This window comes from Ipomoea nil, unplaced genomic scaffold, assembly GCF_001879475.1.
Source record: "Ipomoea nil cultivar Tokyo-kokei standard unplaced genomic scaffold, Asagao_1.1 scaffold2653, whole genome shotgun sequence".
Classification (NCBI taxonomy): Eukaryota; Viridiplantae; Streptophyta; class Magnoliopsida; order Solanales; family Convolvulaceae; genus Ipomoea; species Ipomoea nil.
The window spans coordinates 3,213,784-3,227,520 of NW_017619081.1; the positions used below are offsets into that span (position 1 = coordinate 3,213,784).

The following is a 13,737-nucleotide window of genomic DNA, read 5'->3' on the forward strand; positions in this document are numbered from 1 at the left end:
ATGCACAACCTGTCCCATGCCTTCCAATGTAGTCCCCTTTCTCTTCCACTGCCCCACCAATATTTATTCATAGTTCGCTCAATTGACTGACAAACTGTCTCAGGTAACAAAAAAACACTCATCGAAAAGGTAGGCATAGATTGCGCTACACTTTTCAATAATACTTCCTTACCAGCCTGAGAGAGTAACTTTTTACTCCACGAACCAATTCGTTGCCTGATTTTTTCCTCCACATACGAAAAACAGCTCTCTTATTTCTCCCTACAAAAGATGGTAGGCCCAAATATTTCCCAAAATTGGGTGCTTGCACCACCCCCAGACAATTCGCTACCTGTGCCCTGTCAGCCTCCTGGGTATTTCTGCTAAAACATATATTAGATTTATTATAATTCACCACCTGGCCTGACAATTTTTCATACCTTGCAAGGCAGTGCCTTATAACTCCTGCCTCCTGAATATTTGCTTTAAAAAATAGGAGACTATCATCCGCAAAAAATAGGTGTGATACAGGCGGCGCCCCCCTTGCAACTCTGCATCCATGTATTGAACCTGCCAACTGTTCATACTGTAATATCATCGAGAGAGCCTCTGCACAAATAATAAATAAATACGGAGAGAGCGGGTCTCCCTGCCTGAGTCCCCTGGTTGGTTTTACATGCCCCCTGCTATACCATTAACCATTACAGTATAATTAACAGTCGTTACACACATCATAATGAGCTTTATCCACTTCTCACTAAAACCCATAACAGTCAGCATCCTTTCTAGAAAGCTCCACTCCATTCTATCATAGGCCTTTGACATATCTAACTTCAATGCACTCCATCCCACTATACCACATTGCTTTCTATTCAGATAATGCCCCACCTCTGCTGCCACCAGGATGTTGTTAGTGATTAGCCTTCCCGGGATAAAAGCACTATGGGATTCTGATATCAATCCTCCCATCAGTGTTTTCATTCTATTCGCTATCATTTTGGCCATAATTCTGTAAACGACATTACTCAATGCTATCGGCCTTAGATCTGCAACTGTCTCAGGCATCTCCTTCTTCGGTATCAAGACAATGTTAGTATCATTCAATCCCTCAGGGAATACACAGGAATTCAAAGCATTCATTATAAAGCCAGATACATCTCCTCTCACTATCTCCCAAAACTGCTGGTAGAAACCCGGGTTTAAACCATCCGGACCCGGTGCCTTATCCGGATACATTGAAAAAAGAGCCTCTTTAACCTCATTAGTTTCAAAAGGGCGGTCTAGCATCATATTTTGCTCTAACGTTACTCGTGGGGTTAGGACTCCAAAAAGTGGATCATCACAACTCAATCCATTAGAGGCAAAAATATTTTCAAAGTAATTCTGTATAACAGCATGCATATCATCCCCCTCCACCCAGTTACCAGCATCACATTTAATACTAGAAATAAAATTCTTTTTCCTACGTGCAGAGGCATACCTGTGATAAAACTTAGTATTTGTGTCAGCCCCGCGTAGCCAGTGCTGCTTGGCCCGCTGCCTCCAAAACACATCCTCCTGGGTCTCTACTCGTCTCATGGTATTCTCAATCTGTTGGTACTCAGCTAACGCTACCATATCTCGTCTATTCCGTATGGCATCCTGCCTCCGCTGCAGGTGGTTAATTCGTTTTCCGAATCTATGAAACTGATCTCCACCCCACTGCATCAACTTTTTTCCACACAACTGCTGGCAATGCAGCAAACCCTCCGTTCTCCCTTCTTGCCAGGCCGTTTCTACTACTCCTTTGCACCCCTCATCTAATAGCCAAGCCATTTCAAATCTGAACTTCCGCGGCCCCCTTCTCCTCGGCATGCAAAACGCATTAATACTGAGGAATAGGATCGAATGATCCGAGGCCTGGGTTCGAATATTCTCCAGCCATGCATTCTCATTAAGTAGACCCCAATCATTCGTTATTAATGCCTTGTCCAATCTTTCCTCTATCTAATTCGGCGTCCCCTTTCCCTTTTGCCACGTATACTGATGGCCCCTCATTGGCATTTGCACCAAACCACAGTCATCCACAGCATCTCCGAAACCCCTTAACAGACTATTAGGATACGGATTTCCCCCCTTCTTCTCATGCTGGTATAGTAGATTATTAAAATCTCCTATCACCACCCAGGGCAACAAGGATCTAGTCTTGAGAGTACCAAGTAAATCCCATGTCTCCTCCCGCCTGCCACGTTCGGGGATACCATAAATGCATGTCATGCGCCATATCTTATTAAACAAGCTTACCTCCACATCAATATGACTCTGTGAGTAGCTTAATAGCCTCACCGTATTATTCTTTTTCCATAAAAGCGCCATTCCTCCACTCAAACCATCGTTATCAACATAAAACAAACCTTCATAACCAAGCGTAACCAGGATCCGTTCTGCATGTATCCGTGGTACCTTGGTCTCCATCAAGAACACAAAATCAGGCTTCTTACTGGACACAAGGCCCACAATCTGTCGAACTGTGCGTGGATTGCCCAAGCCACGACAGTTCCAGCTCAGAGTACTCATGATGATGGGCGGGGCTGGACACCAGCTCCCGCCATGGACAAGTTTTTTGAAACAGCTGCGATTGGTACCTCATCGTTTCCACTATCCTCTCCCCCCTCCGTTCCATGCCTACGACGCTTTGCCGTAGCCACCACCACCTCATCCTCAGACATACTTGTGGGTGTGACACCCCCGCTTCCCTGTCCCCCATCCACCACACGTGGCTTGACTCCCAGTGGTCGTGGTTTCCCGCCTACCGGAACAAGCCAGCTATCACCAACCGCTCTAGGAGCGCTTCGGGATCCACCAGCTCGCAAATCCGGACCGTACAGGTACCTTTCGACCGGAATTCCAGCCTCCCTAGCGTGTATGCAGAAAGTATGCAAGTGACCCATACAGCCACAAAAATAGCAAAACTTATGCAGCCGTTCATATCTAAAATTTACCCATGCTGTAGTCCCATCTCTCTTCATCAACCTCATCCTCCTCCTAAGCGGCCTATCAACCGAAATTGACACCCTAATACGGTGAAACGTTAGCCATGGCGCCCCCTCAAACCGGTCATCATGTTTAACAAAAGAGCCCAAAAAATTTCCCGCCTGCTCTAGAATTGCATGCGACGTGTATCCCTTTGGCATGTCATGCAACTGTACCCACATGTCAATCATATCCAGCTCTACATCCACAGGATTCACCCCATCTAACACCTCCCGACACACCAAAGCATTATTCTCAAAGGCCCAGGGTCCTCCATTCAGCACATATTCCACATCCGTCTTATGGAAAAACACAAACAAGAATAAACCCCTTTGAATCTCCGTTACCTGTACTCCACGTACCGGCTGCCACACAGATGCCAGAACCTGCCTCATAAAGTCCAATTTTACCATCTTCTGTGTCAAAAACCGCCCAACAATCCTCCAAGTCTCTTCCTCCTCCTCCCCATCACCCTCTACTACCCCATCCCCACCTTCCGGCATAAACACCGCCCCTTCCTCCTCCATCAAAGCCATCTCCGCCCATCTATCCGTCAACTCCGCCACACCCCCCTACCCCCTGCTGCCGTATTGTAATCAATTAGTCTTAAGTATTGTGATTTTGACACATTTAGTCATGATTTAGTCCCGCTCTTTTATTTTGTCGCATTACATCATTAAATTTTATTTGTTTATCACAAATAATTTTTTTATTTGACCCTTTAATAAATATGGCTATTGCTCTTTTAATTTAAACACATCAAATAATTGATTTTAATTTGGTTACCACAATTAATTATCATTTAAAAATTTTTTAATTTCACTATTAAATAAAATATGGATGATATGTAATTTTATCATTTAATTAAAAGAGTTTACAACGTCAAATAGTGGCCTTTGACACATTAATTTGAAAGTAAGAGGAAACAAAATTTGAACAATAGTGCACCTTAAGTTTGAATAATAGTGCATCTTAAGTTTTCAAAAAAACTTTGAACAATACTCAAAATTATCAAATTATCATTGCCTTTTTGTAATCTATGTCTATCCTAAACGTTAATTTTGACAAGATCAATGACTAACATTAAACCCTATTGCTACTGCTTTTCTTGTGGTCATGCAGGCATGCCAGAGCTGTAGGATTAGCTGAGATCAAACGGATGAAAATCAATGAAAAAGAAAAAAATACGCAATGACAATTTCATAATTTCCTACAACATGTATATTTTGGCGGTGCAATACAAGTTTGTGTGTGGTGCACTTGATCTATAGTGCACTTGACCCGTTAACGGGTTCAATAGATGCGTTGGTCCAACGGTACTATTCAACGTGTCTATTGAGCCCGCAACATTTTTTTCCTTTTTGGTGGTGCACTACAGAGCACGGCAATTTATATCGTGTACCACGACACACATAGCAATATGTGCCCAAGCATAAAACGTGCGCATTTCAATTGCTGATGTCACTCCGTCCGTCCAAACGGCCCAAACCCCATTATGTATTCAGTTAAAGTTTATGTGTATTGTGTTATGAATTTCTGTGTATTCAGTTAAGAGTTTATGTGATTCATTTAAGAGTTTCTGTGTATTCAATTAAGAGTTTATGTGATTCATTTAAGAGTTTCTGTGTATTCAGTTAAGAGTTTATGTGTATTATGTATCATGTTAGATTATGTGTATTCAGTTATGAATTTCTGTGTATTTTGTTATGAGTTTATGTGTATTCGAAAATCGAAACAGATAAATTTTTTTGAATAATGCACCCAATGATGTCGTTTTGGATAGGATGGTGCGCATTGTGCGCGGTATAACGACTGACATAGCACTTATTCAAATCAATTATCAAGTTTGATTATATTAATTTATACATATTTTAAAAATCTCTATATATTTATTTTTTGTTTCAATGACTGTTATAGTTATATTAGTTCTCGAATTGTCCAAAAAGCCAGTATCATTTGTCATTTATTTATTTAAAGTTTATCACAAATAAAAGAAGTTTTGGTGTCAAAGTGCAGAGATTTTAGTGGGAAAAAATGCAGAAAGTCTAAAACAGAAGCTCAGATGCGCAGTTAATCGGCCGACAAAATACAGAAACTTATAGCAACCCAATCACCAATCTAACATAGTTGTCATTAGCTCTTAAACAAGAGAATGCACCAGCCGAGATCAAACCCGGGTCTGTACCGTGGCAGGGTACTATTCTACCACTAGACCACTGGTGCCTCTTGTTCACCACAATTTAATTCATTTTATTTATAAGAAAACCTTTAAATTCAGTTTAGGCAAAAACAAACCTCTATCTATATATCATTTATTTTTATCTTTACATCTTTTCTTTTTCCATATAATAAAGTAGAATCTAGCCACAAAATTTTCCCTTCAAAGTGTGAACGTATTTTGATAAAAACAAGATTAGCAAGTATGAATGCATTAATTGTATGAGTAGATGTATTTATACATATTTTTTTTCGGCATGCAAAACGCATTAATACTGAGGAATAGGATCGAATGATCCGAGGCCTGGGTTCGAATATTCTCCAGCCATGCATTCTCATTAAGTAGACCCCAATCATTCGTTATTAATGCCTTGTCCAATCTTTCCTCTATCTAATTCGGCGTCCCCTTTCCCTTTTGCCACGTATACTGATGGCCCCTCATTGGCATTTGCACCAAACCACAGTCATCCACAGCATCTCCGAAACCCCTTAACAGACTATTAGGATACGGATTTCCCCCCTTCTTCTCATGCTGGTATAGTAGATTATTAAAATCTCCTATCACCACCCAGGGCAACAAGGATCTAGTCTTGAGAGTACCAAGTAAATCCCATGTCTCCTCCCGCCTGCCACGTTCGGGGATACCATAAATGCATGTCATGCGCCATATCTTATTAAACAAGCTTACCTCCACATCAATATGACTCTGTGAGTAGCTTAATAGCCTCACCGTATTATTCTTTTTCCATAAAAGCGCCATTCCTCCACTCAAACCATCGTTATCAACATAAAACAAACCTTCATAACCAAGCGTAACCAGGATCCGTTCTGCATGTATCCGTGGTACCTTGGTCTCCATCAAGAACACAAAATCAGGCTTCTTACTGGACACAAGGCCCACAATCTGTCGAACTGTGCGTGGATTGCCCAAGCCACGACAGTTCCAGCTCAGAGTACTCATGATGATGGGCGGGGCTGGACACCAGCTCCCGCCATGGACAAGTTTTTTGAAACAGCTGCGATTGGTACCTCATCGTTTCCACTATCCTCTCCCCCCTCCGTTCCATGCCTACGACGCTTTGCCGTAGCCACCACCACCTCATCCTCAGACATTAAATGCAAATAATAATAAAAGTAACAATAAACTTTAAAATCGATCAACATAATAATAGCATAATTAAACTTTTAAAAATATTAAATATTACATTGTACAGCTATATTTACATTTTTAATCAAACTAATTCTGAGCTCAAGAACTCAAGTACGTTTTTCTATTTCCACAACCATTATTTTCTTTGCTAATTCAGAGGATGTCAAAAATTTAATTGGTAAATTTGTTAAATTAATAATAGTTCGTGCATCGCACGGGACAATTACTAGTTATGTTATTATAGAATAATAGTAATATTAGTAGTAATAGTAATATTAGTAGTAATAGTAATAATAATAATAGTAATAATAATAATAGTAATATTAGTAGTAATAGTAATAGTAATAGTAATAGTAACAGTAACAGTAACAGTAACAGTAACAGTAACAGTAACAGTAACAGTAACAGTAACAGTAACAGTAACAGTAACAGTAACAGTAACAGTAACAGTAATAGTAATAGTAATAGTAATAATAATAATAATAATAATAATAATAATAATAATAATAATAATAATAATACTTAAGGTGTGTCGTTTTAATACTTAAGGTGTGTCATTTTAACACTTAAAGGTGTGTCATTTATACACTTAAGAACTTAATGTGCGTTATTTGTTGAAACTTAATGTGCGTCATTCTAAACCTTAAGGTGCATCTTTTTAACACTTAAGGTGCGCCATTTAAAAATTTAAGGTGCGTCAGTTATACACTTAAGGTGCATAAGTTCTACACTTAAGTGCGGCATTTTAACATTTAAGGTGCGCCATTTTTAACATTGAAGTAGCGTAATTTTAACATTGAAGGTGCTTCTTTGTAACACTTAAGATGCACCATTTTACACTTTGCTTATGTTTTCTCATGACGCGTTTTTTTTTTCCATTGATTTGAGACATTGATCTGGATGTGATCAACGACTTAGGTCTCACTGCATGTTTCACCTTTCACACTAGATCTCATCCATATATATATATATATATATATATATATATATATATATATATATATATATATATATATATATATATATATATATATATATATATATATATATAGAGTTAATACCCAAAATCGTCCTCGACTATAGTGGTTTTTCTCAATTTCGTCCTAAACGACTTTGGTGACCTAATATCGTCCCAGACTTTTGTGTTTCGCTCAATTTAGTCCCAGATTTTTGTGTTTTTGCTCAATTTAGTCCCTCATTTGTTATTCTGTCAATTTGGTGTTAAATAAATAGACAATTCAGTAATTTTAATATTGGCATCTCTTTACTCATAGACATGTGAACTGCGAAATTCCCTTTTTTTTTACGAATTACTCCAAAATTACTCCTAAAACTGCGAATATAAAATTTGATTTGCAGGTCCGAAAGTAAATCTGGGTGTAATTCGTACAAGAAAGATGAATTTCGCACTTCACAAGTTGAAAGTAAAGAGAGATCAATATTAACATTACTGAATTGTCCCTTAATTTAACACTAATTTGACGGAATAACAAATGGAGGACTAAATTGAGCGAAACACAAAAGTCTGGGACGATATTAGGTCACCAAAGTCGTTTAGGACGAAATTGAGAAAAACCACTATAGTCGAGGACAATTTTGGGTATTAACTATATATATATATATATATATATATATATATATATATATATATATATATATATATATATATATATATATATATATATATATATATATATATATATATATATATATATATATATATATATATATATATATATATATATATATATATATATATATATATATATATATATATATATATATATATATATATATATATATATATATATATATAAAGGGGTAGGGAGAGGTGAGGGGGGTAACTGCCCCCATTGCACCCCTCTGGATCTGCCTCTGTATATATATAAAATATAAAATTTGGTGTCAAGAAGATAGGTTGTCGATTAGCTGGCAAACAACATTATTTGCTTTTGATGAATAGCTCGATCGATCCACTGAACAACATAACCTAAATGACAGATTTGCTTATGATGAATTGAGTAAATAAACTCCTGAAATTGTTTTGTTAATGTTGTCAATGGCTTAAGGTTATAAGGGAAAAGATAGAACTTGAAATGACATATTTGTCCTTCAATTTAACAGTCTCACACATTTTTTTTTTAAACCAAAGATATTAACATTACTGATCCAGAAAATTGGAAATACAATTCGGAGGTACAATCGAGCACACACCCGAGTCAGACGAAGAATCAGTCGCTAGTGCAAGGACATGAGCTACTCGATTCGCTGATCTCTTGACATGGCGAACAACAACGTTCCCAATGGACTCGATTCGCTGATCTCTTGACTCGATTCGCTAGCAATCAATAAACATTGCTTCACAATAGAATCTACATAAGAAAAATCCAAATGGCTAGAATTAAAAGCATTGCAAAAAAGTAAAACAATCGGTTTCTATAATTAAGCGATCGTGGCCAAGACCACGAAGCCAAAAGAGAGCTTCTTTAACCGCGCAAGCCTCTGCCATCAACGGATCCCAATTGCAGACCAACCGACCATTCTTCGCTGCCACGAATCTACCCCCGTGGTCTCGTATTGTCGCCCCGAAGCCCACGTTGTCAGCCAAAATTGCGGCGTCTACGTTGCATTTGAGCCAGTGCCATGGCGGAGGTTCCCAGATCACACAAACATCAGCCATACATGCTCTAGACGCTGCCAGCTTGTAAGCGTCATTCCATGTGGAGATCAGCCCAAGAATGTGATTGTGTATCACTGCTATTCCCCACATTTTGTTCCTCCACACTCGATCATTCCTCATGGTCCACAACATCCAAAAAACAGCAGCCATATGCACAACCCTCTCCCCACATGAGCTGGATAAAACTGTTTCAATGAAAGCTTGAATAGAAGCCCCTTGCAACACGTCGTCTTTCTTCCAAATTTGCCGTGCTATCCAACAGTCGCCTAACAAATGCTCGGCTGTTTCCACGTGCTGCCCACAAAGCGGATATCGGTCCCCAATCCACACACTTTTAGATTTCAAGTTTTCACGAACCGGGAGGATGCCACGGGTGCAGCGCCAAATTAGATTGCGTACCTTAGGCGGAACTTGTAAGCCCCAAATCTTCTCCCACACAACGAACTCCCCAGGTGTATGCAGAGCATAGTCGGCTGTTAATATCTTGTATCCATGCTTGACCGAGTAAGCTCCTCGAATGTCACCCACCCACCGCCAAGAGTCCGGCAAGTGAGTAGCTATGGGGGTAGCGACGATCCTGCGCACGTCTGCTTCCTCAAAGAGGTCGTTGAGGATCTCCTCGTCCCACTGTCCACGTTCATTCATTAGGCACTAACAGTAGCCTCCCGTAAGGCGTCCACCGGAGAACCCCCACCTCTCCCTACACGATCAACGCTCAACATCCCCTCGAAGCCCAACCGCACCCTCAAACTCTCAATCTTACTCGTAACTGATAACGTCTCCATCAAGAAAACGAGACTGGGTCGCACATGGGCTATCATGCCCATTAGCTCATGAACTGTCCGGGTGCCACCCAAACCCCGGCAGTTCCAACTCAAAATGCTCATTGTGGCGGGCAGGACTGAGTCCCCAGTCCCGCCTTAGCAAAGGTTTTTGTGTGTTCCTCCATCACCACACCCCTCCCCGAGTCATCTCCCGATACCTCATCACCCTCCCTACGTCTCTTCAAATCACCGTGTAACCCACTGCCCTCCTACACTACTGCCAAAGCCACTGACGGTGACACATCCCCAGTTGCAACGACCACCACCTTAGATTTTGATGGTAAGAGCCATCGCGCTCCGACCAGTTTAACCTGTCGCCTAGGCCCTGCCTTCATCCAAGCCCCAAACGGAAAAGCCTCCGGTTCTATCCCCTCCTCGTAGATTTTTTTACAAAACTTTTTTGTATGCCCCAGAATCCCGCAACAGAAATAAAAAAGGTTAAGCCTCTCATACCTGAACGTGATCCATTGGGATGTGTTATCCCTACGGAGTAATTTCATCATCCTTTTGAGTGGAAGATTCACGTCTAACATTATGCGGATCCTGAAGTAGCTTCTCCATGAACCCCCAAATTTATTCGGATCCATCGACATGAAAGCGCCCACATGGTCACCAATCTTGGTGATGAAATCCTGCGATGCATAAACCGCTGGCAGTCCATGAACTTGGACCCAAAAGGGGATGTTATTAAGATCTACCTCGTCCGGCCTCATTCCCAGCTTGATCTGCGCGCAGACCAACAGGTTGTTCTCGTATAACCATGGACCGTCGTCGAGGACACGTTGCATATCCTTAGGGTGAGGGAAATGGAATAGAAACAGATTCTCATCTAGGAGGCCGACATGCATACCCATGACTGGCCTCCAGACCGACGCCATCACCTGCTTCATATGTTCGAATTTAATCGCCCGATCGGTGAGGAAGCGTCCCACCAATTCCCATTGTGATGTACCCTCGTCGACAACCTGGGTATCCGGCGCTGTTAAACCACCGCATTCTTCATCAGCCAGAAACAGATCAGCCCACTTATCCTCGATAAGACTAAGAGCCGGGGGCGACCGTGCTGCCATGGTGCCGGAATCGAAACACACAAGCCACAAACAAATCGCCAGAGCACAGCGTAAACGTCACAAAAAGATCGCTCACCTTGTTGATGCACATAAAACAACGCCATTTATACACGAACCCTAGATACACTAGGGAGAAACTCCCCTAGGCACAACTAGGAGAGAGGGCCACGTCCAGAAAGCACGATCGGAGACGATCACCATCAGAGATCGCGATCGGACTGCATGCGCGAAAGATGCGGAGCGTTTCTTAGAATAGTTTTTTTTTTCGAAAGATAGAATTTAATTACTTAATAACAGTCTCGCACATTAAGTAGAGGAAGATCATAAGAGGTTAGTTTTTGATACTCAAAAGATGGCGGTTAGTTAGTTCAAAAGTTTAAGATGACATGTGGTAAAACCACAATACTTAGTAAGGTATTAACCTATTAAAAGATTATGTATTTTTTAATCATTGTCATTAAAAATAATTGAAACTCTATACAAAGTGTAACTCAATATAAATCTAAAGTGTAAATAAGTAATAACTGTTGGAAAAATAGCATTAAAATGTCATTTTAAGTAGTTATTTTATGGTACAATTATCAGTGGGGTCCACTTCCAATTCGAGTCGGGTCAAAATGGATTTGGGTTCTTCGTAGTGAGACGAAGAGATTGACATATTGTACGCTCAAAACGGATTGGGTGAATGAGATATTGATTCACAAAGTAGACCCGCTCTTGGATTGCTGTTGCATACTCAGCTCCTGTTGCAGCTGCTACCGCAGTTTTCTTGATCTACCCAATCGGTCAGGGAAGTTTTTCTGATGGTATGCCTCTAGGAATCTCTGGTACTTTCAATTCATGATTGTATTCCAGGCTAAGCACAACATTCTTAATTTCTTATGCACCCATTTCATATGTTAGGCGTAGCTGGTGTATTCGGCGGCTCCCTATTCAGTGCTATGCATGGTTCCTTGGTAACTTCTAGTTTGATCAAGGAAACCACAGAAAATGAATATGCTAACGAAGGTTACAGATTCGGTCAAGAGGAAGAAACTTATAATATCGTAGCTGCTCATGGTTATTTTGGCCGATTGATCTTTCAATATGCTAGTTTCAACAACTCTCACCCATTTGAGTTGGAAAATGAAGCGAAAAAGTGAGCTTTTGTCCCACATTGATTTGGGAAGAGGATTTTCCCCACTATTTATACAAGAGTTTTTTTTAGGCTTATTGAATTGTATAGAATGAAGGCCCTCTCTCTCGCGCGCGCGAGGGGAGGGGGGGGGGGGGTTGCAAATCAAATCCCAAAAATGAGTTTCCAATTCAGCCACACTTGAAACATTAATGTTTATTGCTTGGTGAAGTACAATGTTTCACCTTGGCCCAAAATAATATAACAATATTATATTATATTTTGGTGGTGAAATGGTTTCACCTTGGGCCGAAAGTTATGTTAATGGCCGAAAGTTGATGTTTCGGCCTGATGGCCGAAAGTTCGACCTTGCCAAGGTCGAATTGAAGCTCCTGTTTGTGACTGTTGGGATTTAATTCAGCTGTTACGGGATTAACTCTTTGAATTAATTCCAATTTTAAATTTTGAATTAAAATCCATGTTAATGGTTGCTGTTACAGGAGTTGGAGGGGTGCCCTTAAATGCCTAAATAAAAGTTATTTAATCTCCCACCCCTATATAAGAAGGAGCTGGGTAGTAGAGATTTACAACACAACAAGAAAGTATCATTTTTTTGCCTCAAAACTCACTGCTTCTACTCTTTCTTAAGCCTACTGCGTTCATAACCTTGCTTTGTTCGCTGGATTCCTTGTTTGGGTGCTCAAACATTGAATCACATCAAGTTTTATCCTGGGAAGCCTAGGCCACAATGCTCCTAGCACTTTTGGGAGGTGGCAAATAAGGTTTTAAGAAAAGAGTGATCACTTGACTCTTGCTAAAAACCCAACACCAAACACTAGACAAATTCTCCATCTTTCCTTCCCTTATTTTTTCAGAAAAAATAATAATCTATTTTATTGGATTATTATTTGTTTTCTACCAACGGATATCCAACAGTCTTAAAATCTTAATCCTTGTTTTCATGTTGGTGGTCTTCTCCGAATTTCCTTGAAGAAAATGGAGCATCCCGTACTGCCAATCGATGGGGAGGATAATGTTGTTATGGACAACAATGGAGGAAACGACAACAATGTTGCTAATTCCCAAGCTACACCAGTGAACGTTGGTTCACAAGACGGTGGGAGCACTGAGGGATATATTCCCATGTCTCGGGTACCTTCGGTACCGAGTGGATCGGTTGAAAAGTCGGAGAAGTTCACTGGTGTTGGGTCGAACTTCAAGAGGTGGCAACAAAAGATGTTGTTCTACCTAGCAACTCTCGGTTTGGCAAGGTTCTTGTCCGAGAGTGTTCCTGAGTTGAAGGAACAAGATGCACAATCCGTGATGGTAGTTGGCTATTGGAAGGATTCGGACTTCCTTTGCCGAAACTACATCCTGAACGGATTGTGTGACACGCTATATGATGTATATCGAAAGATAAGCACATCAAAAGCGTTGTGGGAAGCTTTGGATCATAAATTCCGAAGTGAGGATGCCGGCTCAAAGAAATTTGTGGTTGGCCGATTCCTCGACTTCAAAATGGTTGATTCAAAGACCGTGCTAAGTCAGGTAGAAGATTTGCAATTAATCTTCGACGAGATCTGTGACGAGGGCATGGTGCTAAGTGAAGCCTTCCAAGTGGGATCTGTGATACACTTGTTGCTTCCAGGTTGGAAGGACTTCAAGAACTACCTTAAGCATAAGCGAAAGGA

At 40.6% G+C, this 13,737-nt stretch overlaps 2 protein-coding genes across 2 annotated transcripts; both read right to left on the minus strand.

Annotated features, from left to right (window-relative positions):
* Positions 1 to 8,614: 8,614 nt before the first annotated feature.
* LOC109154734 lies at positions 8,615 to 9,683 on the minus strand. Its single transcript, XM_019302461.1, has 2 exons — positions 8,822 to 9,683; positions 8,615 to 8,730 (listed from the first exon to the last, which is right to left on the minus strand). Exons 1-2 carry the CDS (start codon positions 9,681 to 9,683, stop codon positions 8,615 to 8,617), a joined length of 978 nt encoding a protein of 325 aa, XP_019158006.1.
* A 388-nt stretch (positions 9,684 to 10,071) lies between these two features.
* LOC109154735 lies at positions 10,072 to 10,932 on the minus strand. The gene has a single exon (XM_019302462.1). It carries the CDS (start codon positions 10,930 to 10,932, stop codon positions 10,072 to 10,074), a length of 861 nt encoding a protein of 286 aa, XP_019158007.1.
* Between the last annotated feature and the right edge of the window lie 2,805 nt (positions 10,933 to 13,737).

What these genes read in the sequence shown, in the direction of transcription:
- LOC109154735 (XM_019302462.1), bottom strand. Translation starts at nt 10,932, where the DNA reads ATGGCAGCACGGTCGCCCCCGGCTCTTAGTCTTATCGAGGATAAGTGG.
- LOC109154734 (XM_019302461.1), bottom strand. Translation starts at nt 9,683, where the DNA reads ATGAATGAACGTGGACAGTGGGACGAGGAGATCCTCAACGACCTCTTT. An exon ending in AGCTCTCTTTTGGCTTCGTG is followed by an intron (nt 8,731 to 8,821) that starts GTCTTGGCCACG and finishes TTTCTTATGTAG; the next exon opens with ATTCTATTGTGAAGCAATGT.